The sequence below is a fragment of the Phyllosticta citriasiana genome (assembly GCF_038021145.1).
Source record: "Phyllosticta citriasiana strain CBS 120426 chromosome Unknown IWZ02scaffold_12, whole genome shotgun sequence".
Classification (NCBI taxonomy): Eukaryota; Fungi; Ascomycota; class Dothideomycetes; order Botryosphaeriales; family Phyllostictaceae; genus Phyllosticta; species Phyllosticta citriasiana.
The window spans coordinates 607,853-632,535 of NW_027117289.1; the positions used below are offsets into that span (position 1 = coordinate 607,853).

At 56.0% G+C, this 24,683-nt stretch overlaps 11 protein-coding genes across 11 annotated transcripts; 3 read left to right on the forward strand and 8 right to left on the reverse strand.

Annotated features, from left to right (window-relative positions):
• Positions 1–3,164: 3,164 nt before the first annotated feature.
• IWZ02DRAFT_383262 (uncharacterized protein) lies at positions 3,165–3,878 on the reverse strand (the record flags this gene model as incomplete). The annotated part of the gene is made up of 1 exon (XM_066765268.1): positions 3,165–3,878. One exon carries the CDS (start codon positions 3,876–3,878, stop codon positions 3,165–3,167), a length of 714 nt encoding a protein of 237 aa, XP_066620009.1.
• A 397-nt stretch (positions 3,879–4,275) lies between these two features.
• On the reverse strand, positions 4,276–6,228 carry IWZ02DRAFT_507110 (ligand-effect modulator 3 family; the record flags this gene model as incomplete). Its single annotated transcript, XM_066770413.1, has 6 exons — positions 4,276–4,727; positions 4,786–4,948; positions 4,999–5,785; positions 5,866–5,962; positions 6,030–6,066; positions 6,135–6,228. 6 exons carry the CDS (start codon positions 6,226–6,228, stop codon positions 4,634–4,636), a joined length of 1,272 nt encoding a protein of 423 aa, XP_066620010.1. The 3' UTR covers positions 4,276–4,633.
• Positions 6,229–6,473: 245 nt separating this feature from the next.
• On the reverse strand, positions 6,474–7,044 carry IWZ02DRAFT_58196 (uncharacterized protein). The gene has a single exon (XM_066770920.1). The coding sequence runs from the start codon at positions 6,860–6,862 to the stop codon at positions 6,551–6,553; it is 312 nt and encodes a 103-aa protein (XP_066620011.1). The 5' UTR covers positions 6,863–7,044; the 3' UTR covers positions 6,474–6,550.
• Positions 7,045–7,226: 182 nt separating this feature from the next.
• Positions 7,227–8,963, reverse strand: IWZ02DRAFT_435633 (uncharacterized protein; the record flags this gene model as incomplete). The annotated part of the gene is made up of 1 exon (XM_066766458.1): positions 7,227–8,963. The coding sequence occupies one exon, from the start codon at positions 8,961–8,963 to the stop codon at positions 7,227–7,229; it is 1,737 nt and encodes a 578-aa protein (XP_066620012.1).
• Positions 8,964–10,677: 1,714 nt separating this feature from the next.
• IWZ02DRAFT_58344 (SWIRM domain-containing protein FUN19) lies at positions 10,678–12,153 on the reverse strand. Its single transcript, XM_066770921.1, has one exon. The coding sequence runs from the start codon at positions 11,940–11,942 to the stop codon at positions 10,767–10,769; it is 1,176 nt and encodes a 391-aa protein (XP_066620013.1). The 5' UTR covers positions 11,943–12,153; the 3' UTR covers positions 10,678–10,766.
• Positions 12,154–13,632: 1,479 nt separating this feature from the next.
• Positions 13,633–14,389, forward strand: IWZ02DRAFT_459241 (uncharacterized protein; the record flags this gene model as incomplete). Its single annotated transcript, XM_066768072.1, has 1 exon — positions 13,633–14,389. A coding segment is annotated over exon 1 (487 nt), but the record flags the coding sequence as incomplete, so codon positions are not given.
• A 3,131-nt stretch (positions 14,390–17,520) lies between these two features.
• Positions 17,521–17,946, reverse strand: IWZ02DRAFT_435635 (uncharacterized protein; the record flags this gene model as incomplete). The annotated part of the gene is made up of 1 exon (XM_066766459.1): positions 17,521–17,946. The coding sequence occupies one exon, from the start codon at positions 17,944–17,946 to the stop codon at positions 17,521–17,523; it is 426 nt and encodes a 141-aa protein (XP_066620015.1).
• A 1,691-nt stretch (positions 17,947–19,637) lies between these two features.
• Positions 19,638–21,093, reverse strand: IWZ02DRAFT_471281 (uncharacterized protein; the record flags this gene model as incomplete). The annotated part of the gene is made up of 3 exons (XM_066768857.1): positions 19,638–19,884; positions 19,936–20,414; positions 20,470–21,093. The coding sequence occupies 3 exons, from the start codon at positions 21,091–21,093 to the stop codon at positions 19,638–19,640; spliced, it is 1,350 nt and encodes a 449-aa protein (XP_066620016.1).
• A 389-nt stretch (positions 21,094–21,482) lies between these two features.
• Positions 21,483–21,746, forward strand: IWZ02DRAFT_493062 (uncharacterized protein; the record flags this gene model as incomplete). The annotated part of the gene is made up of 3 exons (XM_066769898.1): positions 21,483–21,495; positions 21,546–21,644; positions 21,703–21,746. 3 exons carry the CDS (start codon positions 21,483–21,485, stop codon positions 21,744–21,746), a joined length of 156 nt encoding a protein of 51 aa, XP_066620017.1.
• Positions 21,747–21,950: 204 nt separating this feature from the next.
• On the reverse strand, positions 21,951–23,528 carry IWZ02DRAFT_58434 (nucleoporin Nup44). Its single transcript, XM_066770922.1, has 4 exons — positions 23,185–23,528; positions 22,958–23,132; positions 22,249–22,901; positions 21,951–22,197 (listed from the first exon to the last, which is right to left on the reverse strand). The coding sequence occupies exons 1-4, from the start codon at positions 23,284–23,286 to the stop codon at positions 22,084–22,086; spliced, it is 1,044 nt and encodes a 347-aa protein (XP_066620018.1). The 5' UTR covers positions 23,287–23,528; the 3' UTR covers positions 21,951–22,083.
• Positions 23,529–23,689: 161 nt separating this feature from the next.
• On the forward strand, positions 23,690–24,455 carry IWZ02DRAFT_471282 (uncharacterized protein; the record flags this gene model as incomplete). Its single annotated transcript, XM_066768858.1, has 4 exons — positions 23,690–23,709; positions 23,793–24,020; positions 24,150–24,282; positions 24,357–24,455. The coding sequence occupies 4 exons, from the start codon at positions 23,690–23,692 to the stop codon at positions 24,453–24,455; spliced, it is 480 nt and encodes a 159-aa protein (XP_066620019.1).
• Between the last annotated feature and the right edge of the window lie 228 nt (positions 24,456–24,683).

Here is a 24,683-nt window from a genome sequence, read left to right on the forward strand (position 1 = left end):
CGAGACAATGACATAGGACGGGATGGATGGATAGATGATTAGATGGATGAATGGGTGGATGGGAGACGAACGGGCCGCGCCGCTTTGTTCGTCCTGTCCCCTGCATGCCTTCATTGCCTGTTTGCCTCGCGCCCTCTTCCTCTACCGACGACCCACCTACCTTCAGGTAGCCCCCTTAGCTGACCGCTCGCTTTCCCGTCAGCCGGAGCGAGCGACATCAACGCGAAAAGCGCTAGTGAGACTTTTTGGCCTACCTTGCGTCGACCGTTTATCTTGTCTCACTCGCACCCACCGTCATCATGTCTCTCCTAGGTACACTCTTTCTCCTCCACTACAACTTCTCTGCTGCCATATCCTAAATCCTTGCCGCGTCTACCACTTCGCTATCTTCCTTTGTCTCGCCAACCCACCTGTCTGGAACTGTATCACGGCGACAAAGCCAACAGGAAGACATGCCCACACGCACCACCTCCCGTCGACCCAGCCAGCCGGGCAGTTTGTCCAATCTAGACCCTCACCTCCTCTAGAATACGATCGAGCCGCGTCGCGCCGCAGCGACTGGAGTCCAGTCTGGTCAAGTCCAGACCAGACCCTGCCTGTCTGCACTTTTGTCTGTCTCTCGCGCACGCGAGGTTCTGGACCCTGCTCCGCCGCTGGACCCCGTTGGATGTTGATCTAGACCCTGTGTGCCCATCTATCTGTGTGTAGACCTGGCCGACGAGTTGACTGAGACAACTACGCAATTGCAGATTACTGGAATTCAGGCTGGACAGGGGGGGAGGTAGGGAGGGGGAGTCTGAGGCTGTTTATGTGAGGAAGCTGCTCGTTGCTGGATTGTGGTTTGTTGGAGAGGTCGGTTAGTGATGTTGTTGCTGCCTCTTCATCCTCATCCGCAGTTTGCGAGTTTCCCTTTTTGTATCGTCATGCAATTGCAGCTTGGTGGCCGCCGCAGCTCGACGACCCAAACCAATCCACCACATGCGCAAACTCTTCTTCTTTCTCCCCTTCACACCACCGTCTGCGCCATCCGGCACTTACGAAGCACCACCACTCCACCAGAATAGATAATAATCAGCTGTGCGACACAAGTGACGTCGAACAGCCTAGACCAAAATCACGTCTGTCCGTCTTTCTCTTTCTCTTTCTCTCACGCTTTCCTTGACGATGGACCGAGCAACAACGACAACGACGGCAATGACAAAGCCATTATAGGTAGAGCCTGGCCTGGCCTAGCCTGGCCTGCCAGCTGGCATGCATGCGTGCATGCATGCAGAAGCAGGTGGACACAAGCAAGCAAGCAAAAACAGTCACTCACCGGCGCTTCTTCAAGCAATGGGGATGGCACGGCAGTATCCGTCCGTCCATCTGCACATTCACTGACCAACAAATCTACCTACCTACTTACATCCGCTCGCTTGGAGCGGCGCGCAGCTTTCTGCCCAACAAGTCACTTCGAGAATGCTCAGCGTCGCCCATCTATCTAAATGCATGCATGACTGAAAGCTGGGCGTGACTTCCCGACTTTCCGAATTCCCGACTGCCTGCCTGCCTGCCTGCCTGACTGACTGTCTACGTAGTGTGGCACAACCCGCCAACCCCAATCCCCACCCCCAATTCGAGGTATATGGCCCGGGCAGCGGTAAGCAGCATTAGCAGGACGGGTGTGCGGGGACCTAAGCAATCTAGGCAGTACATAGTGAAGAACGTGACGTGATATGGGAAGTAAGGGAGGCGAGACGAAGCGAAGCAGGAGTGGGGTCGGTCGGGTGTGGGACGTGGAGTGGAGCATAGAAGCCTGGGTGCCTTTTTTGCTTGGATGCTTGGGTCCTGGGGCACGAGCTCTTGGTTTGCCTCGTGCCCGGCTGCCTGTTTGCCTGCTTGCCTGTTTGCCTTGGTTTGAGCGGAGAGATGTGTCGTTTTTTTTTTCGCTCGGTCGTGGGTGGATGGGGACTGGATGGTGACTTTATGACGTTCATTGTCAGCGTGACCTTTGCGAAAAAGACATCGGATGCTGTTTTTGAGAATTCCAGAAAATGTGCGTTGAGGAGCTTGCACTGCTAAGAGAAGACGAGACGCCCCTTGCGCCGTTGGTATAAATGCAGAGAAGAAGACGTGAAAAGTTCGACAGTGGCGCCTCAAGCCAAGAGTGAGAAATCCAGCGGAGTCTCCCATAACTGCTGGACTGCCATGCAAACGTTGTGACAGACCTGTCTGGACGAACCTGTCACCTCTCCTTCTGGTCCCAGCATTCCACTTCAGGATCAGCAGCACTACACATGCAACCACGATGTCGAGCAGCGCAGGATCGGAAAGGACGGCATATCCAAGCGAGCGGAACCACCACCACCACTATGACCAGGCAGAAAGATGAGTGCCAGCAGAAGACGTCAGGGTCAAGCAAGGAGAAAGGAGGCCGAGCAGTTGGTGCCGCCACATCTGAACGACGACGACGACGACGACGACCGGACGACGGACGACATACAAGACACATGTCACGCCAGCAAATCGTGGGACAAGTGGCATCGAGGACCCAAAAAGCCAAACATAGAGATACTTATCTGATGGTCGCTCTCAAGCCATAACAATGCAAAACGCATGGCGGTGGCAAAAAAATACATGCGCGTCTAGTAAATGCAGGAGCCAAATGGGCAGTACAAGCAGGTAATTGATGATGATGAGACGCAAAATGACAAGTAGAAAACCAGAACGCAGAACTAGAAAGAGGCAATCAAAACGACCGTGGCGCCCATCCATGCAAATGCATGCCTTGCGGCTTGTTGTTTGTGTTTCCCCCGATCCGAATCAACAACTCCAAATCAGAACGAAACAAGAAGGCCAATGCTACTGCTGTCGCGAAAGGGGAGGGGTTTGAGCGAGTGGACGACACACAGCAGCAGAAAAAGGGCAATAAACAGACCAAGAGCACCAAAGACACCTTTCCCCCAGCCAGCCCCCGACCAACTCCAGAAATAGTGACTCGACAGACGGCGAGAAAGGAGACAGGAGCAAACTCAGCTGGACGGTAAAGCACAAGCCAAGCAACGCAAGCCAAAAGCAGACTTTCCATCGACAGTGCAATTTACCCTCTTGTCCTTGACGCCTCGACTCCCCCCGTCCGTATGCGGCAGACAACCAACCAGGCCAGGCGAGGCCAACCGGCTGGCTTACTTGCCCTGCCTGAACTGGCCCCAAAGGTTGTGCATGCGCTGCTTCTGCATGGGGGTAAAGTCCTCATAGCACGAATCAATGGAGTAATCCATATAATTGTGAATGGGGTCGACGCCATCGAGGCCAGGGCACGAGTTTTTGGCCGGCGAGGTAGGGCAGCCGTCGGTGCTCTCGGCCTCGGCGCGCGTGTCGTCGATGAGGTCGCCGTCGCCGTCGCACGAGTTGCCCTCGAACGTGTGCAGCAGGCCCATCCAGTGGCCCGTCTCGTGCACGGCCGTCATGCCCTGGTTGAAGCCCAGCTGGCTGCCGCCGGGCATGGTGCCCGCGTTGACGCTGCACCCGTCCGTGTTGTAGTCGGACGACGAGCCGCCCCCGATGGCCGACGGCATGGTGCAGGTTCCCAGGATCCCGCCTCCCAGGTCCGAGTGGAAGTAGATGTTGAGGCTCGCGTAGCTGCCCTTGCGCAGCGCCTTCTTCATGTCCTTGATGTCCTGGCTGTCCGACTTGGCAGATGCCCACGCGTCGTTCTTGGTCAGTTCTGACTCCTTGAGGTTGAAGCTGATGCCGTGCGGGTTGTACGCCTTGTTCAGCGTCGCCGCTTGGTCGTTGGCCATCTGCTGCCAGTTGGAGAATTGCCCTGCCTTGTCGTTCGTCGTCACGACGTGGAAGTACGTGTCGATTGCAATGTCGCCGCTGTCGCGCGCCAGCATGGCGGCGCGAGCGGCCGCTGACCCGCCGTTTGCCGTTTGCGCGCTGTGGTGGTCCTTGATGGCTGCCATCAGCTCTTCTTTGACGTGTCCTTGCTGCGAGCCGCAGTCAAAGTGCGAAAGGTCTGCGTGTCCAGTGCCATTCTCTGCCAGAGCGAGGCCGCCCAGGGAGGCGAGGAGGAGAAAGGACTTGTGCATGCTGGCTCCTGGCGACAAAGTTTTGGTTTTGATTTTGATTGGAAATGACAGTGTTCTGTGGGAGTTGAGGGATCGGAGGAAATCTGCACTGCTGAATGTGCTAATGATGGAGACCTGAGAGCCTCCATCTCCTGCTATATATCCTCTTCATGGCGATGGTCTGGATTCCGTGCGATATGGAGGACGTCTAGACGGGCAAGATGGATGCCTCTCTAGAACGTCCTCGTGGCAATTCTGGAGCTTGACCATTTTGGACGAAAACGGCTTGTTTCCAGGGTATCACTGTACGACAAAGCAGCCCTACACGCAGACCCAACGTCTGGCTCGGCAGCTGAGACCTTGGACTAGTGAGCTTGTGCCTAGAATTTCGATACACGCGGCAAGGAGAAGGCCCAGAAGGAATTTATGCATCATCATTGTGAAACTCGAAAACATCTAGAAGGGAGCAGTCAAAAAGCACGTATGCCATCCTTATACAATGTCCCAGGACCGTCAACGCCAAGCGTGCAATCAGTGAAAGAATACCCAAAGAGACATTATTATCTTGCAATTTTTCCTCATCAAGCCTCGCCCGGTCTCAAGCTTCGGCCGGTGGCGTGGGCCGTGCTAGGGTTGTCGTTATTCCAGGTCAAGTACGTGTGGTCGCCGAGTTTTCTAGACGCATGTCAGTCGAACGATCGCCGTGGCTTTGTCTGCCCCAGCCGGTACTTGCCTTGGCTTGATCAGGTGGGTGGCAGTGAAGAGGGTGCCCAGAAGTATGCAAAGGCCACCGACCACGACATAGGCGATTCCGAGGAACGGGTTCTTGCCGCCCATCACCGTCCTGGTCGAGATAAGTATGGACTTGGTACCACCATACTCTGTAACGTCGAAGTCTGCGTGCGTCAGCAGGCCCGCCATCTCCGACAATGCCACCCTCACTTACTGTCATAAATGTCCAACTGGTACCGTCCAACCCTCATGGTGGCCGTGTCATTTCGCAGCGCAAGCTTGCTGAAGGCCGGTAATCCGGCAGTCCTCATCCAAACCTGGAAAGCCTCGTCTTCATGAAGGTTAGGGATGGGGTTGTCATCAGTGTAGCCCTCCGGATACCGCTTCCGCCAGTTTGGAGGAGGCGCAACCTGCTCATTCGTGTACGGTGCCTTCTTGTACAAATCCTTGTCGCTAGCCCAAGCGATGCCCTTGTTGGTCATGTTGTAAAACCTCTCGTCGCTCGTTCCCACAGTGATGAGCTCGAGCGGAGTCTTGAAGGTGTCGTTGAACAGGGAGTTGGCAATCAAGCCGCACGGGTAGTAAGCTTTTCCAGTCTCATCCGTCTTCAAGGGATCGCAGTCACTGTTGGAAATGGAGGCATTGCTGCGGAACGTGCCCTTCAGCTGCGAAGCATCCTCAGACTTGACGTATCGGCGGTGGTTCTGGTAAAAGTCGGTAAGGCGGTAGTACATGAGGACTGGCGGGCCAATGTCATTTTCAATGTCAAATTGGAGCGAGCAGACGGACGTGTTGACCGAGACTGAGCTCGAGTAGTTGACCATGACCATGCTGTGAGCCCATTTCGGCGGGCCTCCGGTGACTTGGCGAGACTTGAAGTGGCTGTTTACCCTGTTAGAGGGCACATCGACAAAGTCGCTGGCCTCGGGTGGGTAACGAAGGTTGGTCGAATTCTGGGCTTTGGCCGCGCAGTCGGAATAGTCAATCGCAATCTCCTCAACCTGCGCAGCATCAATACACATTCGGCGGTTTTGGCTTTGTCCAATTCCCGGGACGCGGGCTTAGCCATGGGCCGACGCACCTGTGCACTTGCCCATATCAGCAATCCACCGATGGGCGCAAAGATGATTCCGACTACAAAGAAGAGCGGCAGGACAGTCTTGGGCGTGAGGATGGGTCTGCGGAAGGCTGGTGTCAGCAAGCGCAAGATGGGAGCGGCGGCAGGTTGCGGGTTGGACGACGTACTGCCAGGCTTTGAGACGCTGCTGGCGAAAGGCGGTATCTTAATTGTAGCAAGGAAGCATCAGTACATGTGCATTCTCCGAGTGTTGGCGTGTGGCAGATGCGTACTCGCAGGTCTCCTGCTCTTTGTCTTCTTTCCGTCGTCCGAGTGCGGTTCCTGGCTGCTGATGGAGTCGGTGTGCTGGACGTTTGTTTCGGACATTATGGGCAGATGGGCAACGCAGGCGACTGTGGGCGCATCCGGCGGCGATGGGAGAGAGGAGGGACCGCAGATCCGAGGCGCGCGGTGGAGTTGAGTTGCGGTGCTTGGGTGGAGTACGGAGGCGCGTTGGATGATGGAAGGCCGCCCGCTTCGCTCTAACCACGTTGGGATCTAGGCAGCCCGGAGGTGGCTGGCTGCGTGGCGGTGCTGAGAAGGACTCGTCCTCGTTCTCCGAACATCCGCAACTACTCAACACCATCCGGACAAATCCATCGCTCAGCATGCCCGCTCAACTCCGTCGACCACGTGACGGGATCTTTTGTCATTTGCCAAGCGCGTTCCCCTCTCTCCCGGTGACTAAACAACTGAAGCTCTGCCTTGCTCTGCCCCGTTCCAGCCCTCCAGTTATTCTTAGCCATTCTGACTCTGACGTGTCAGCAGCACCACGGGCACGTAAACAGGATCCGAGCCAAGAGTACGCAGTTCCAATTGACTTTGAGCATCCAGATACGCCCAACAGGCTCCTGCGCCCGACCTGAGACGGAGGGCCCGGCGACATGGCTGGGGCTGTGACTGCTGCGTTTGAAATCCAGACCTCAGCTGCACGTCTCCACCAAGAGACCCAGCTGGCCATTGTACCTGTCGACAAGCATCAATTGCTCCCCTGCCGATTCAGTTCCGCAGAGAGCGTCCAACAGGCCAGCTTGCCATTGAAGCTCGCCGTCGATCGGAAAAAGAGTTTGAACGTCTAACCATTTTCGTTTCACCTTAGTATTTGCATCATGGCGCATCATTCCATCCATGTTGATTCCCCTTTTTCGTTGCCTATTCCCGGTTCCTTTGCAGATCAAAGGCCACTACTGTATGGCTCCAGGTATTCTCGCATCAAGCAAAGACAATTCGCCCAGGTGTATCTCCTTGCCTCCAGTTAAAGCAGAACAGCACAGCAATCACACAACACGCGCACAATCTCAAGTCACTCAATGGCACAATTCCGGTCAATGGATTCCTCCACCAGTCATAGCCTTGTTTCTTCTCGCCGCCCTGCTTTTCTTCCCCTTGTCCTCGACAGCCCAACCCCTCCCGCTCGGCCCATGAAACAAGACCATGTGCACAGGCGGCCACCCACAGCAGAAGCGACTCTTCTCAGGCTTGCAGCGCCCGCAGCTCGCGCACTGCATGGCCAGCGTCCGGCTGCCGCTGACCGGCGAGCAAGACCCAGTCTCAAGTCCCTTGCGCGTCATGACAGCCGCGCTCTCGCTGCGCCGCCGCTCCAGCGCCGCCATCATGATGGCTGCGGCTGCTGGCGGCGTTCGCGGCGGCGTGTCCGGGTTCATGTAGTCGCGGCCGCGTGAGCTGGAAGCCGGCGAGTACGGCGCCGCCACGGCCGACGCGCGACGCGTGACATGAGCGTAAGGTGACGGCGAGCGTATCGTGGACGACGAAGACGACCCAGACGGCACCAGCGGGGGTCGGAAGTACTGCGAGTGGTGTGGAAAAGGGGTCAGAGGAGACGGCGTATAGGGACGCCGTGACCCAACTCCTCCGTTTTCCGGGAGCTGCAGATGCATAGGGCCAGGTGTGTTGCTGGGAGCGGCGCCGGGGCTCTCAGGCGGCGGCGGATTCTCCTCGTCGTATGAGGGCAGGCGCGCCAGCAGCGGGCAAAAGCTACTCCACGACGACGACGACGATAGGGTAGGCGTGGAGGGTGCGCTGGCCCTCCTGCCCACGGCGCTGGGCGTCGCCGAGGAGAAGCCCGTGGCCGCCGTGACGGTAGAAGACGAGCCGGACGACGAGCCGCTGGCGGCTGATGAGGACGAACCGGACGACGAAGATGAGAAGGACGAGAAGGCCAACGTGGCGTACGACGGGCGGCCGTGGTTGCTCGACGCCACGACGTCGCAGTAGTCAAGCTGCTCGCCGTCTCCGTGCCGCCGCTGCTGCTCTTCTCCACTGGCGGTGCGGCGGCCGAGAAGACCAACGCCCTCGCCCTCGCCGCTGTCGTTTCTCCTGCCAACAGACATTGGCTGTTGTGGTTGCGGCGAGGCAACAATATCCTGTGCCTCCTCTTCATTCGTCTCCAAGTCTCCCAACACTCCACTCCCACTGCCCTCTTCCTCTTCCTCGTCTCCCTCCTCCAATGCTCCGCCCTCGCTCCTAACTAACCGCTGCGTCTGCAGAAGCGCCGGCGCAGTCTTCATATGCTGATGCTGCTGGGGCCGTTGCGGCAAAGTTCGTCGACCGAACACGCGCTCCCCTTCATTCCCATAGCCCTGACCCGGGTTCTGCTCACCCTGCTGCTGCTGTTGCTCATCCCATCGCGCATGCGGACAAATCGACGACGGGCGTCGCATCCTTTGTTGTTGCTGCTGCTGCCGATGGCCGCCGCAGCCGCAAGAACCAAAACTAGGAGGAGGAGCAGCAGCAGCAGCAGCAGCAGTAAGAGTAAAAGCATGAGTGGCGTGTTCGAGTCTCGGTGCAGTGGTAGGAGTGGTGCTAGTGCTGCAATTGTCCATGGACAGCGAGCGCAGCGCGTCGTCAAGCGTGGTGAAGGAGCTGAGCGACGCCGACGCCGACGCCGACGCCGACGCCGACGCCGTGCGGCGGCTGCTGCTGCTGCTGCTGCTGCTGCTATAGTGGCGAACGGGTGGGAGGCGCTGGCGCTGCTGGTTTGGAGGCTGTGGCTGAGGCTGAGGCTCTGAAGACGCCGCTGACGCCGATGGTAGTCGAGGCATGGCTGGCTGGCCACCGAGGTAGGTAGGTAAGTCGTTTGTAGTATGAGAGTATGGACAGGCAGGTAGTTCGATAGACTATCGCAACTCCGCCGCCGCAGCTGTCGATTACGCGGTTTGGAGAAGACAAGACCAGAGTCTCGTTATCGCGCTTCGTCTGCCTCAACTGCGGTCGTCGCTTTCTCTGTCATCCTCGCACTTGTCGCAGCTGAGAGCAGAACGGTAGTTGTGTGTCGCAGCGTACAACAGTACCACCGTCGTCGTCGTCGTCGTCGTCGTCGTCGTCGCGGGTAATCAAGAACCCACCTTACCTTCAGGTCTTCTCCCCTCTCTTTCAAATCCCCCTCCCAACTTATGTATGCACCCGCCGTCCCCTCGATCACCGATGCAACGTCCTCACTCCGGACACGCATCGCGATGAGACTCAGATGATGTGCGCATACAGCAAGTAAGTCCTCTCTCACTCAGTCTTACTCTCTCTCTCTCTCTCGCGCTTTCGCTTTCGCTACAACACCCAAAACCCAACACCCAACACGGCCGACGCGCCGCCGTTTCTTTGTTCGCTGAAACATGCACTATTCGCATCATACAGTACGGCCGGCAAGTGCCTTGGGGAGGGGAGGAGAGGATAGTTCAGAGATCACGATGACTGAATGACCCAGGCAAGCAGGTTCAGGTTCCGCATGATCAGTGTTTTAGTGCTGGGCATCGAAGATGCGAATATCGCATCGGAAATGGCGTGGTACAGCATGGGCTTTCGAGCCATGGTGATGTCTTTCACGATGGTTGATTGAACGGGACCAAACGGCTTGGGGAATAGAAATGTCTATCATCACGACGGGTCGATTTGGGGCCATCTGGCAGTTTGAAATTCTAGTATTCACACATGCATGCAAAGCCTTTGACAGTGTCAAAGAGGAGGAGAAACCCGGTGGAAAAAGATAGTCTATCTGGCGGGTTCCGCTTGTCGCAACGGCAGCAGCAGCAGCACACGGTTTGGTCTCGCACTACGCTACAACTCTCAAACTGACCCCTGTCGTATCTCTGTCTGTCTGTCTGTCCAAGGGGCATGGTGAACCCAAAATGTGGAGAGAAAAAGCCGGAATAGATATAGACTAAGCCGTTACATGCCGGATAATGGTAGCCAAAAACCGTGTCGCAAAGGAGCGACGACAAGTTGTAGACCCGGGAAAGATGAGTGATGATAGGAAGAAGAACGAAAAATGGATCGTCGAGGGGGTATCAGAGAAGATGACATGGATGGGGGATATAGCATGATCCCGCCGCTGGTGCAACGACGCGAGCTTGATAGAAAACGGAAACGGAAGGCACATAGGGGCCAACAAGCAAGGCCAGGGCGGACTGACACCGGCCCAGGCCGAAACAGTAAACCGAAGGTTGTGTCCCAAAACAGGCTGCCCAAAACGCCTCTCATACGTATCCAAGAACGCCGCTGTCGTGATGTGTGTGTGTGTGTATGTGTCCGTGTGTCCCCAGCCGTCAGAAAAAGCGGGGAAATGTGCGAAATGTTCCACCGTGTGCGAGCTTGCCGCCAGAAAGTTGCTCTGGCGCAGCTAGGGGACGAGAAAAACCGAAAACGCCTTACCGTCAAGAATATGCCGAATTGATGAAATGAAAATGCTCCGAACAGTCTGTGATGGGTCCCAAACACCGTCGTATCAATAAAACGTCGAATCTCGACGACAAGTTACGGTTCAAAAGCCTCTCCGGGAATGAATCCAGAGAGTTTCACACGGTCAGCGATCGGCCGGCGAACTGCTGCATGCGTCAAAGCGGCGTTCGCCATTACTGGTCGAACTCGATGACGCTGCCGAGGTACTTTTGAAAGTGATGAGGCTTGAACCAGCCAATGCGATCATATGCCGACCACAGCTTGCTGGCCTTGTTTACATCAATCTTGCAGGCCTGCTGTGCCTTGGTCTTGTTGAAGTCCTCGCCCTTTTGAAGGGCCTTGACGCGGGCAGCAAAGATGCGACGCTTGTTGGCTATGTAGGTCGCGCAGCTGAGTCGCAAGACGCCCGCCATGATGAGTTCCGACGGGTGGAGGAGCTCGCGATCCGGGTCGGTCGAGAGGTCGAGAGGCGGGCCTTTCCAGTCCGTCTTCATAATCTTCCTGCCATCTTCGGGCAAAGTAGACAGAGGTGGCGAGTAGTCCGGAATTGAGCGGAAATCGACGTCATCCCGAGCGGTCACGACTCTCGGGGGTTTGGGTGTGGCGGCGGGCTTGCCTTCGAACGAGTCAAGAGCGACCGCTTTGGGAGTTCGCTTAGTGTTGCGAGGCGCGCGCTGGACTCTGACTGTTGCGGGCTTGGTCTTGCGAACGCCGGCAGGCGCAGGCGCCAATTGCTTCAATGGCTTGCACCTTTGCTTGTTGCCTGCTCCGCGGCCATAGACGTGCCACGTCGCGCGCTCGTTTCGCAAGTACTCCCTGGGATTCCTGGAAAAGAGATCGAAAACGCAAGATCTGAAGGAAATGGCCAATTCGTAGTCGGACCTGGAGGGCAGGGCCGACGTGTTGCGGGGAGCCGTGGCGGCAATGTGCTGCGAGATGATGTTGTCGTGCTCAGGAGTCGAAGAGGTGCTTGGAAACAGGGGCGCTGTGGTGTCGATCCTGTCACCGCTCGTGGACGGAGGGAACAGAGGCGGGTCCCTGCTCGTGTCCTCTACGACCGAGCCCTGAGAATCCTCCTTGTGTGTTTGCTCATAGGGCGACACAGGTGGAGAGGGGGGCAGGCCTTGGGTCGAGGCCCGCACATTGCTGGGGACGGCGTGGACGGTCGTGTGCCTGATGGAGTCGGTAAAAGGCGAGGATTTGGCAGGGTTCGAAGAAGCAGATGCGACGTGCGGAGGGATTGGCGACTTGGAGAAGCTGTCGGAGCGCTTCATTTCGGGCGGTGAGAGGAGCGAAGAGACGGAGAGCGGTTTGGCGAGCTTTTGAGTAGTTGGCGGGAGGGAGTCCATTGTTTGCGGCCAAGATTTGGCAGAAGAGTGTGGGCCCAGCTGAGGACCGCCGGGGGAGGGGGGTTTGTTTTGGGGCGGCAGGTGGTGCCGGGGAAGGTACTGGAAGGCGTGCGCTGGGCGGACGGGGAGTTGCGTTGGTCGCTGAGGTGGCGAGCGACTGGCTTGTTATATGGGCGGTAGGTGGGAGGCTGTGACTATGACGGCAGAGCGAAGCAGCCAATAGGGGCAGGGTGGTCTTGGCCGGTCAGAAGTGGAATTAGGCAGAACCGTGGACGTCGATTGGATTGTTGGGTTGGTTGAATGGGAGAGAGGAGAGAGAGGTTGAGAGAGGTTGAGAGGTTGAGAGAGAGAGAGAGAGAGAGAGAGAGCTGAATGGAGGGAGAGGTGGAGCGATGGATGTGGCGGACAAGGGAAAGGAAAGGCATCCATCCTTATGAAGGAAGGCACGCTTGGGCCGCAGAAGGCTGAGTGAGTGAGTGAATGGATGGATGGATTGATGGATGGGTGGCTGCTACGGTAAGGTATGGTTACGGGGCACTGTACCTAGGGTCCAGGTCCGGATTGGCAGGGAGCTTAGGTTGGTCGATGACTGGAAGGAGCAGATGACTGCTGCTGATTAGACATCATGCGGAAGCGTCGCTCGCACAATAGCCCAGGACAAAGGACGAGGGCCGCCACGCGCCCGCCGGCAAGGGTTACGAGAAGTGCGACAAGGCGGCAGATCGCTGGTGTCAACTGATAGGAGTAGCAGGGCTGGTTAGCTTGGGACCATCATCAGGCACGTTGGCCGCGGGCGCGCGCCTGAGGTGAGCCTCTGCTGACGAATGGGCGGGCTGGACGAGGGTGTGGCGCGGCGGCATGGTGGGATGCGATGGATTGACGGTGATGGGTGATGGAAGTTGGGTGGATGAGGCCGGCGCTGACTCTGGGCTGGAAAAGGTTGTGGCGGGACGGTGGATGGATGGATGGATGGATGGTGTTGGAGACATGACAGCGCGAGAGAGAGAGAGAGAGGCGACGCAGCCACCAGCTAGCGAGGCGCATCCTTGGACGCCGCCCGGACACGGTCAAAGTCAATGAATTCAGTCCATGTCGTTTCTTCACCCATCTCGAAACAGTAAGTCGACGTGCGCCGTGTGACTCTTTCGCATTCAATCAATGCAGCCCGGAATGCTCTCAATGCCAGCGGCAATCAACCTAAGCACCGCAGCCATCCACGCCCCCAATGCGACCAACGCGTCCGGCGACAGCCTAAACACCATCCATGGCTTGGCTCGGTCGGGTGGCGCGGGCTGTCTCGAGACGCCGACCCTTTTCATTACACATGTAGCAGGACAGAGCAAGTCGAGCACTGCAACCAGAGATATACTTAGTTATCAATTCGCCGTCAATGCCAGAGTCGCCGATCAAGGAAGTTTTTCAATCTGCTGACCGGTGTTGCTGTCGACGTCATACCCGGTCCGTTTATGGCAGAAACCATACATTCATGTTACCTCGTGGACTCGCAGGCGCATGTGAAAAACCCTCCTCACCTGACGCCTTATCGCTTTTTTTTCATTCTCTCTCTCTCTCTCTCTCTCTCTCTCTCTCTATCTCTCTCTTCCTCTATCTATCCACACAGCCTGATCATGGGGGGCATCTGCTCCGGCCATCTGCCCGCCCAAACACCCTCCCCCCCCCCCCCCCCCCCCCCACATGCCTTGCCTTGGCCTTGGATTTGTTTGCTGCGCGACGGGCGGCTGCACGCCATCACAATCACCTCCACGTCCGCGTCCGCGTCCGCATCTGGGCTGGGCCCTCCTCCATGATGTGGGCAGTCCATAGGCCCCGCCCGTCGGCTGCAAAGGTGATCCGTGGGACCCTGCATCTTTTATCGTGCGCCTTCTGCGGGTGCTGCCACTGCCAGCCCTCGACGACGCCCTTTGGTCGTCTTGATTGCTGCTCGAGCTTCCGTCTCGGGCTAGTCGCCTCCGGTCTGGATTGTCCACTCGACCCTCCATCACCACCATCTTCGACTGCCGCCGCGGAACGAAGGGCGCCTCTGCCGCCGCCCGAAGTGTCGTCAAAAACCCACGTGTGGGGTCGCCGTGCGGTTCGCGCCGACTACTGCAACCAAGACGTCAGGTCAGGCCCCCCAAAGACGTCAAAAGAAGCAAATCGGCCATCTGCTCTTGCACGCGCCCTTCTGGTCCCTCAACCCACGACGCCTCTGCAGTACGAGGCTGTACAGATCGGTCCCGTCCATGCATGTCGATTAAGATTGCTGCAGGCCGCTGCGTCGCACACGGCTCTGGCTTGACAGAGGCCATCAGGTAGGTAGGTTGCCTGTGGGACCACCAAGTCAGGACACGGCCAAGCCCTTTTTTTTTTTTTTTTTTTTTTTTCGTGCTCTTTTTTTCTTCAGCCTTTTTTTCGCCATCAGAGACCCGGTTTTCAGAATTTTCAATTAGGTTGCAGCCGCCGGTTGCTGGTGCCCGAACCCTGTCACAGGCCCCGGCGGTGAGTCAGGCAGTCGGCAGTCGACTCCACAACCAACCCCATCCATCCATCCATCCATCCACCTTCGTCTATCCAACCCGTCGCGGTGCGTTCCACAACATGTTGCTGCTCGCATTCGCAACCTCTTTCCCAGGCTCACTGCCTCTTTTTTCTTCATCACATGGCCACCGTTGACCTTGTCCTCTCCCCAACCGCACACCCGCGGCAAGATGCTTTGCACGGCATCCGCATTTGCAGCGGAGAATTCCTCCCCGCATTGAACCCGTCCGCACAACTGCTTTGCTCAACCACCATCTACCTCGGACTACCTGCATTCAACCCAACGCGTCTCGACAATTGCCGTCCTCCCCGGTTTCCGCAGCCCTGTTTGGTGCAACAGACCCTTGACAGTAGTCTACCATGTTTTGATCCCAACTCTACACTTCCCAACATCACCTGCCCTTCTCTGCTGCTTCAACACCCTCACACTGCCTCTTATTCGCGTTGCCCAAATCGGCTCACCCAGACGCTTGGGACCGCTCAACGCTTTCCGCCGCCAACTCTACCACCATCACCACCACCATGTCAAATTTACCTCGTCAACACCGTGCAGGAAATCGTCGCCCACTCCTCCTCTTCCATCTTGATCACTGGCATGGAATGACGAATCCTCCGCCGCTGCGCCGCCGCCACCGCTGCTGCTGCGCCAGGCAACTGCATCTCTGTCATTATCAATCACCACACACCTCAACACACCCATTTTTCATTGAATCCTAGTCCACATTGATCCTATCGTTCATCCTTCCCGGCATCCCGAGACACCCATCCCACTTATTCCAACCTCATACAACACAAAGAGCGGAGCCGGCCAGTACAGTCGCCACTTTGACTTCTATCTGACCGGCCATGATCCGCGCAATCATCTGCACCCTCCTCTTCTTCCTCCATCTAAATTGTACCGTACCTCCACCACTCCGCCCCCGGCGGCCCTTGTGCACCTAGCGTCGCACCGCAGCGAGCAGCAAGCACGCACGCACATACAGACGCCGTGTCTCTCTTTCTTTCCCTCTTTCTATCTTTCTCGTTTCTCAACTATGTCTGGCCGGTCCCTGTCCCGTCTCTGATCCCGGCCGCACACGAGACGAGACAAGATGCAACTGAGAGAAACAGAGAGAAGCCGATGTGAATCTCGTTGCGAGCGTCTTGCATCTGTCGTCGTTGTCGTCGTCAGACGGGCAGACTCTCTAACAAACAAGCTGGCAAGCACGCACGCAGCCCGACAAGCATCATGTCAGGACCCCCTTGGGACCCAGCGACCGATCAACTGTCCCTCACCCCCGTCGACCGGTCTGGAGGCCATGGGGTACAGTACATGCGTGCATATGGTGGTGGGTGTGTGCCCCGTCCTTCCGTCCATCCCAGTCTGTCTGTCTGTCTGTCTGTACATGCCATGCCGTACGCTCGGACAGTTGCTTTGACAGTCTGGATGCCTGCCTACTTGCCTGTCCGCCTGCATGCTGCGGCCACGGCGGCCGCGGCCGCTGCTGCTGCCGGACGGACAGGACAGACGTCCCACTCGCTCACTCGTTCATCGGACTGGCTGACTGACTGACTGAGCGCTGCCTGGCTGGCGGTTTGACGGTTTGTTGCACCGCGGCCCGCGCAGTGCAGCGCAGCGATGGCGACATGGCGGGATGCGCCGTGGAGATCAGACGAGACGAGACGCAGGTAGGTCTGCGGTAGGTTTGATTGTCGATCTCGTTTGCTGCAGGTTTCCGGTCCGCCTGTGTATGCATGTGTGTTTGCTGCTCCCAGAGATATAGATGTAGATGTAGATGATGTAGATGTAGATGTGAGTAAGAAAGGCGGTGGGCGATGTGATGTGATGCGATGTCGGCCGGGTTAGAGATGGGGAGGAACGGGGAGGGGGAGGAGAGAAGGGGGACCGCGGGAGTTGTGAGAAAAGTGATGAAAGGGAGGGAGTGGGGAGGAGGCAACCTAGGTTGGCAAGGTAGGTATGTAAGTAAGAGGTGGAGAATGGAGAATGTGATAGAAGCGCGGTATTTTCAAGAAGAAGAAGAAGAAGCAGTTTCACTTGTTGTCTGCGTACATGTACGTATGTATGTATGTACAGATGTGAAGGGGAGCCTTCATTCATTTAACTAATCATCTCAACTTCCCACCCACAAGAAGAATTCAACCAGGCATTCGCGTAAAGACATGGACAAACATTTATTCACACCAGCAAAGCTCCTACGTAGTCTTCTCCAAACAGCCGGCTACCTATCTCTCCTCGTTTGTGTTCAAGTCAGGCTCAGCGGCAGTGATATTGAGATGACGATGGAGACGGAGAGACATGGGTAAGTCCACCCATCCAGCTCCAACTCCATCCAATCCCATCCCATTCACCGGACACTCCTTGCCCACCCAGCAGCACAGTAGCATCCCATCCCATCCCATCCTACCTATCCATCGGTCCCGCCCCGCCCCGCCCCTCCTTTCCAATCCCACCATACTCCATCACTGTCCGCGCCACACCCTCACACCCTCCCTCATCACCTTCCCTAGTAAAAAATAGCCGCCGTCGTGAATCGTAAGACACTAATTATGTGTTCGACAACGAGAAACAGCAAACATTTCCTCCCCTTACAACCGTCCATCTATCCGTCGATCCGTCCGTCCGTCGGTCCGTCCGTCCGTCGTTGTCAACGCAGTCAATCAGTCAATCAGTGCGGTCCGAGTCGTTGGTTCGAAAACGCCGAACAGGCGGGGTCAGATACGGTTAGGGGGAAGGGTGTGGTACGGTGAGAAAAAGAAAAAGAAAGAGGAAAAGGAATGAAGGCAGGAACTCCGCATCTGTTTCTATTTTCGAATTCGAATTCGGCGTCGAAGGCGCCCAGACAGCGCAGTGCGCAGGGGCTGCTGGAGTGAGTCTACGTCCCCCCACGTCCCCATATCCTCACATCTCTCTCTCTCTCTCTCTCTCTCTCTCTGTATTTGTGGGGGAAACACCATTGATTCATCTATCCATTCATTCGGCATCATCATCTCTACCACTATGCGGGTCCCACTCACTCAACCAAACCTGCAATGCTATCCCTCAAGCATTCATGCTCCTCTCTTCAGTCAGAACCCATCCGAGCCCGAGTCTGACTTCCTTCCGCCCCTTTTTTGCTTTTGCCGCCTCTTTATCGGCGGCGGTAAGTCTTTGCTTTTCCTCACAATCACCAACCCTCAACCCTAACCCGGTAGCATCCCATCCCGACACCTCGTCCTCGGTTCTGTTCGTTTCCCCGCGAGCGGGCGGCGTTTGGCGGCGCCACACGCCAGCTAGCCATTGAGTCAAGTCGAGGCAATGAAAGTATGTACATGGATGTTGGAAGGGTGGGTGACTGTAACATGGAGGGAGTGGGTGATGAGATAGATGAATGGCTTTGAAGATGTAGGGTGCAGGAGAGGAGAGGAGAGGAGAGGAGAGGAGAGCAGGGGCAGCAGCGAGGCTGATTTCAATTGCAATCATGACCATGTTGTTCTAAGCTTGTCTATGGACGCATTGTTCATCCCTCGGCTGTCATGTGTAGCAGCAGCAGCAGCAGCAGCAGCAGCAGCAGTCGCAGCGGCGAACGGCGGCATTGGGATATGGCATTGTTGCCCGGTATGCGTGTATGTATGTATGTATGTATGTATGTATGTATGCATCTACGTATCTCCAGAAAAGCGAGTCTGAAACGAGATCGATCGCACCACTGAGACAGAACGACAGAACGACAGACAGACAGACAGTCGAGTCGTAGTGTGTAGCAGTAGTCAGTGGCAACGACAGCAGCAGCATGTACGGCACACACGAAACAGAGGCGAAAAAAGATAGCGACGCAAGGAAAAAGAAAACAGCAAAAACGAGAAAACACAAAAGCTACCTAAGGAAGGAAAGGAGACACCTCCGGCGCACGCGCGCGCGCGCGCGCGCGCCATCCGCCCGGCAGCCACGCATGCGGTAGACAGGGCGGCGAACAAACAAATGAACAACAGACAGGAGGCAATGTGGGGAAAATAATGAACACCTAGATATTAATTTGCCTGCCTGCGTGCCTGCCTGCCTACCTGCCTGGAGGGAAAAGGAAAGCGACGACAATGCAATGCATGCATGGTTCGGTCCCATGGAAAACAGAAGGAGCGAGCATTTCTTTTTCTTTTTCTATTTCTTTTGCTTCTTCGTTCGATGCCACACTCCCTGCCTCCCGTCGCCACCAACACCACCACCACCACCACCATGTGCCATACATACATACATACATACATAAATACGTGCCTAATCCCTGCCGAGCTGATGATGATGATTTTGATGCTGGCCGTCGCCGTCGCCGTCGCCGTCCCGTCCAACTAAGTCATCAGCATAACAGACAACGACGTTTGTCTTGAGATACCTACCTACCTACCTCGAAGAGAGACAGCAGGACACCCTCACACCCCGTGGCCAAGAAAGAGGCGGAAAGAGGGGAAGGGAAGACGAGGGCGGGGAAAAAGGAAAGAAAGAGAGAAAAAGAGACGGAAAAACCACCTTTTCTATGCAATAAGGGTTTCATTTAGATAGATAGGTAGGGTGCATGTCGCCGCCTCCGCTGACTGACACCAACCATTGCTTTTTTATTGTTTCTTCTTCTCCGTGAACGAGCACACGCCATATAAGAGAAGGAGGGAGGAGTAGAAGGAAAAGAAGAAGAAGAGAAAAGAACGCCTCCAAAAAAAGCCCCACCCATCCACCCATCCACCACTCAAAAAGCCTCAAACAAAAAATTCGAGGAGAGAACCACCGCCCCGTCTCCACCGCCGCCGCCAAAAAGTGTCCGCCCGCTCCGACGGCGCGTCAGCGAGAGGGTTTGGCGGCGTGACTAAGCTACGCCTCCGACCAGCCCCCAAGTCCGCCTGTCAATCTGGAAGAGTAAGATGCGGCTGTCATGCTGATGATAAATCCAGCGAGGCGGAAAAGGGGCGAAAGAAGCGTGACCAAGCCATCTGTCAAGGCACCCGAATGTCCGGTCTGGCTCGGAAAGAAATGAAAGAAGAGGATTGGATTCCGACTGCCGCACTCTCCCGATGCATGTTCACCGTCCATTCAAAGACAAAAAAGTTTTGGCGCAGGCACATGCTTCAATGTCTGTCTTATGGCAAACCTGGCGCCATGGCGGTGGCGTTTGCTGGTTGGATTGGATTGTGCTCTTAACCGCGGCGACCTCCACCAGAGCGGCCTAGCTTCAGGCGCCGCGCCGCCTCTGACTGTCCGACTGGCTTGACCGACTGGGTGTTGACGATGGGTTGGCTCTTGGGCGCAATGGTGAAGCTGCGCATCTGCGTCTGTTGACGTGCGCGGTCAAACATGGCTGGTGGTGCGAGGGCCTTGGCACGTGCAGCAGCAGCGGCTTGCTGTTGAGATGATGCTTTGACAGCGGTACGATCGGGGAGGCGCCTGCGGGTTACGATTAGTATGATATTGGGAGTGGAGTTGCATGAAACATACGAAGGATCGTATGTGGCCTCTGTAACCTCCTTCTTGCGGTAGTCATCGGACCGCTTGAGAATTGGACGAGTCCATTCAGCCATCAGCCGCTCGGCTTGAGTCTTGATTGCTGCCTCTGGCCTCTTGCTCTTTGTGTAGAAATGAATGACTTTTCCAATGCCACTGGCAACCAGCGAGTCTTTGGTGATGGGAAGTTTCGCCAAAGTGGCAAACAGCTCACGCTGAATGTTGTATGCGGGCAGACTGCCGTCATTCAACGGCTCGAGGAAGAACCGGACTGCTTGCAGCAGGTTGATGTCTGGGTCTACCAGGTTGTTCTGCAGATTGTTGCGATTCAAGAGAGCAACCACTTCTGGCAGAAGCTTAAGCTTGTTGGTAGCAGGCAGTCCGCGCTCACGACCCTCGTTGTCAGCCTTTGCAGCTTCAGTCATGCGGCGGCGCATGTCATCAATCTCCGCGTCAGCTTGTGCTTCCAGGTCCTTTTTTCTTGTTAGCAACCAAATTGCCAGATTCGCACGAGAGCGTGTAACTCACAATACCCTTCTGAACTCGGCGCTTGGTTTTCGACTTCAAAGCGGCATCCATCTTTGCGTCGAGTTCGCGCTTCCGGCGCTCATCTGCAGGTAGGTTCTCCCAGTCCTCTGCCTCTGGGGTTGCCTTCTTCCTGCTCCTCCTCTCCCTGGGACCCCTCTCCACAGGGGCAGCACCAAGATCATTTTCGTCTTCACCACGTTTCTTCCTGCTCTTCCTTGGCTTTTCTCTCCTGCTCTCCTTCCTCTTTTTCCTACCCCCTTCGGCGTCGCCATCGCGCTTCCTCTTGTGCACGCCAATCAGGTTGACGTTGCTCTCATCCACTGCAATGGCCGGACGGTCTTCGATAGCAATGGCGTTGGGGTCAAAGTCCTCGAACTGTGCTTCGTCGACATCTGACAGAACCGAATCCGCGTCGGACAGGTCGTCTCCCTTGTTCTCAGCCTCCACGTCGCCCGTGCCTTCACCGGCTTCTGTGAGCTCCATGTCTTGCTGGGGTGCGGCGATGGGTGGTTTTGGGGTGGATGCCTCTTCGTCAATCTCGGGGCGGACAGGCTCTTGCGGGTCATTGCCAGCTTCCGGTAGCGTGCTAGGGTCGGGAGTCGAGTTGAATTCAACGTCTTCCATGGTTGTCGCAGTTGAGATGTTGTCGGGTTGAGCAAGTGCAGCCGTCAAATATTTGGTATGACGTAATATGGGTGAGGAGACGCGGCGTGCTCGATTAGAGGGTTCGTGGTGAGGTCGCGGTTGTTGGTTGTGGTTGTGGTTGTGGTTGTTGGAGTTGAAGTGCAGCGCGCGCCGAAGGAAAGTCGGGCTCCGCGTCGGCGTCGGCGGCTGTCGTCCGTGCACAGGTATGTAGTAGCCGCACCTAAAGAGGCACCACACGTCATATGCGGTCACTACTTCTTTGTCATGCTAGGCTAGTAAGATTTCCGCGCAACCTCGCTGCAGAGCAGCATCATCCAGCTTCAGCATCATCGCAGTTGCCGTCACTCTCAATTCACGACACGACCGCAATGTTCGGAGGACGTGAGTCGGCCAGCACGCTGTTCTTGCGCCACTGCTAAATTGTCGTCTAGCTCCACCGCCGCCCAGCAAGGCCGAGCTGGCCAAGCAAGTCAACGAGGCAAACCAAACCCTCAACTATGCCTACGCAACCTGCACGCTCCTCTACCTCTGTAAGACATACCCGTCGCAAAGCGTCGAGAACTCTGGCTGACTCTACTTTCTGTTAAGCCCCCCTGGCCATCGACTACGTCATGAACTTCTTCAGCCGCTAGACACGAATACTGTATCAACAATGGAGCCAGACTGCATGGCGGAAAATGGCAATGGAACCAGGCTCGGGGCATTTGGCATGTGTCTCTGGATCAAAGTCTCACGTGCTTTTGGGGGATACGCGCGGCAATGGTTATGAAACCATTGCATCTGAAATTGCATGGTTTATTTGTGCCATGGCCGTCAACTTGCTAGAGTCGTCCGCGCAAGCTTCACGGCCTCCGCTCCCGTCCCTCCCATCTTCTCCCATTTAGAATGCACGGCATGGTATCTTGCGCAACCCAAAACGTATTCAAAGCCGAAACTTTTTCCAATTCTCCATCCCAAAGTATCATTGGATCATCTCGTGTTTGCAGGTGAAGTGTTGGCGTCGTGCCATTCGGTCCACTCCTTTGTGATTGAGTTCAGCTCCTTGCGTAGATGCTCCAACTGCTGGTCAAAGTCGTTGAGCACCTGTAACATGTCAGCGGCGATGTGTTGCGTGGAGACCGTTGGTGAACCAACCTTCTTGATTGCCTTCACGCTCTCCTCATCCAGTGGTTCTTCCTCTATCTTCGTCTTCCTCCCCGTCCTCTCGACTTCTTCCTGTAGACGTCTTGCACTCATCCGAATGCCGTGCAGCTTGCCCCAGATCTCCTCTTGTTTTCCATTCAACATAGGATCAAAGACCTTTCTCTCGAGCGCTTTGAGCGTCTTCTTGAGCTCTTCCTCCCTGGGATCCATTGCGTAACCACGATTACGCAAAACTTGTGCTTTGGCAGCCAGCTGTAGGCAGCGCTTGGTGAGCGCGACATGCTTCCTCTTTGCCTCTGTCACGCGGACAGAAACCTCCAGGTCGTGTTTCCGGAGCAGCTCGTCTAACGTGTTGTTCATCTCGTGCAAACGGGTCTGGAGTGCTCCAACAGCCTTTGCCTGCTGCTCAAGGCGCGCGCCAACCGTTGTGAATCCGCGGCCGAGAACAGGAATGGCGCCCTCGTTCGGCTTCTTCGACAATGCTTCCTCCCACGCCTTGGGATCCTCATCCGAGGGCGCAACGTAGTATGGCACCATGCGGGGCTCCACTTGGTTGTAAAAGTAATATTGGAACGCAGACGAGCTTTGCGAGGGGTCCCATTTGGTAATCACCTCCTTCATTTGTTCGGGGATAGACTTTTGGTCTGGATGGGTGAGGTTAATTCCATATGCCGGAAAGAAAGTATTTGGGTAAACTTACGAGCAGGAGGTGGTGGCTGCCACACGGAGCTGGAGGCATTGGGTGCCCCAAGAGGCTGCGGGGGAGGCAGAGGAGTTCCAAAGACACTCTGGCCTAGAGGCGCTGATTGGGCGGGCGCAGGCTGGTTTTGTTGTGTATTCGTCGAGCCTCCGAAAAGACTGTTTCCTTGAGGTTGCTTTCAACACTATCAGCACCGAATAGCTGCATAGCTTGTTGGTTGAAGTTACCTGATTATTCTGGCTGGCGCCGAGGCTGTTGCCGAAAAGACCAGAACCACCGCTCGGCTGGCTACCCCCAAAGGTGCTTCCTTGGTTCCAAAGAAAAGACATTGTGCTGTATCGCTAGCGAAAGAGGGAAAATCCACGCTGTCGGCAAGGAAGTTAAGCGCAGAGGCGGGCGCAAAGTCGACAAGACGCGTCGCTGGTAAGACGCGAGATGGAGGATCGCAAAAGTCACTTTGGGCGAGGGATTCGGGGAGTGATGAAAGCGTCGTGAGCCTCAGTCCCGGCAGCTCATGGTGGTGAAGGTGCGGGCGTGGTTGCTTGGGTGCGAGGGTCTGTTGTTTCTCTTGGACCAAGCTGGATGGAATCGAGCTTGACGCCGCGCGGCTGAAGTCCGGCACCGAGTTGGGTGCTGCTGCCCCAGAGCTCCACACCCGGCGCTCGCCCGCCAGTTCCGCATCATCCAATAACCTCACCTTGATTCTGGATTATCCACGCCACTACAATCAACATGGCGGCCCGCGAACCCAGGTATGATTCTTGGAGGAGAGGCTGCTGCGATGCTTGTCCTCATGAATTGGCCTTCCAAAGCCTGTGCTGATTGCATCTCGCAGGTTCAACGACCGCGTGCTGATCGATGTCACTCCTATGCCCGACCACATCCCCAAGGTCAAGGAAATCGGCTCTACCTCTGCTCCCCTCATGAGCGCTGCTTTCTTCATTGGTGCGAGATGCAAGCCCTACAACGACGACTACATGATGTGCAAGGATGATTCCAAAGGACGTGGTGAACTGGAATGCCTCAAGGAGGGCAGAAAGGTGACGAGATGCGCCACCAGCGTGTAAGCTCTCAATCATATCTGGGCAAATGGTTGCAATCGTGGATGACATGTCCTCAACGACAATCGCGTCCATGCGGGGTGCTCGGGGGACTCGGTACAAGTACGGCGCTGATGACGCTCGTGCCGCAGGCTCGAAGATATCAACAAGCACTGCCTGAACGAGTTTCGGTACCACTGGAACTGTCTCGACGCAAAGAACCACCAGCTTTGGAAGTGTCGTGGCGCGGAGCGAGTACTGAACAAGTGTGTCTTCGAAAAGATTGTTCGTCGCCCATGAGACATTTCCGTCTTTTTGCCCAGGAGGGACTCTGCGGTGTCTTGCTAACATGCAAACAGAACCTGGAGAAGACCATCCCGGATACTCCCAAGGGCGAAGTGCCTGTCCATCTGCGTGAGAGGCAGCTCTTTTCTGATGATGGTTACTTCTCACCATAGACTACGAGATGCTGTACCCATTTTGCTTGGACATGATGCATCATAGCCCCAATACGAAGTGTGATCCGTCGCTAGTCTCAAGAATCAAAAGCACTTGTCCAGCCCTTGACCCCTTTTTGTTCTCCACCATATTGGTTGCATCTTTGGCAATTTCACAATTAGGCCAAACTCAAACGAATGGCCGGGCCTCAGGCAGCATCTTGGTCATCTCTCCTTGAAAAAGTCGGG

What these genes read in the sequence shown, in the direction of transcription:
- IWZ02DRAFT_58196 (XM_066770920.1), bottom strand. Translation starts at nt 6,862, where the DNA reads ATGGCCAGCTGGGTCTCTTGGTGGAGACGTGCAGCTGAGGTCTGGATT.
- IWZ02DRAFT_58344 (XM_066770921.1), bottom strand. Translation starts at nt 11,942, where the DNA reads ATGGACTCCCTCCCGCCAACTACTCAAAAGCTCGCCAAACCGCTCTCC.
- IWZ02DRAFT_58434 (XM_066770922.1), bottom strand. Translation starts at nt 23,286, where the DNA reads ATGTCTTTTCTTTGGAACCAAGGAAGCACCTTTGGGGGTAGCCAGCCG. An exon ending in GCAGCCACCACCTCCTGCTC is followed by an intron (nt 22,902 to 22,957) that starts GTAAGTTTACCC and finishes TCACCCATCCAG; the next exon opens with ACCAAAAGTCTATCCCCGAA. An exon ending in GCGTGAAGGCAATCAAGAAG is followed by an intron (nt 22,198 to 22,248) that starts GTTGGTTCACCA and finishes GACATGTTACAG; the next exon opens with GTGCTCAACGACTTTGACCA.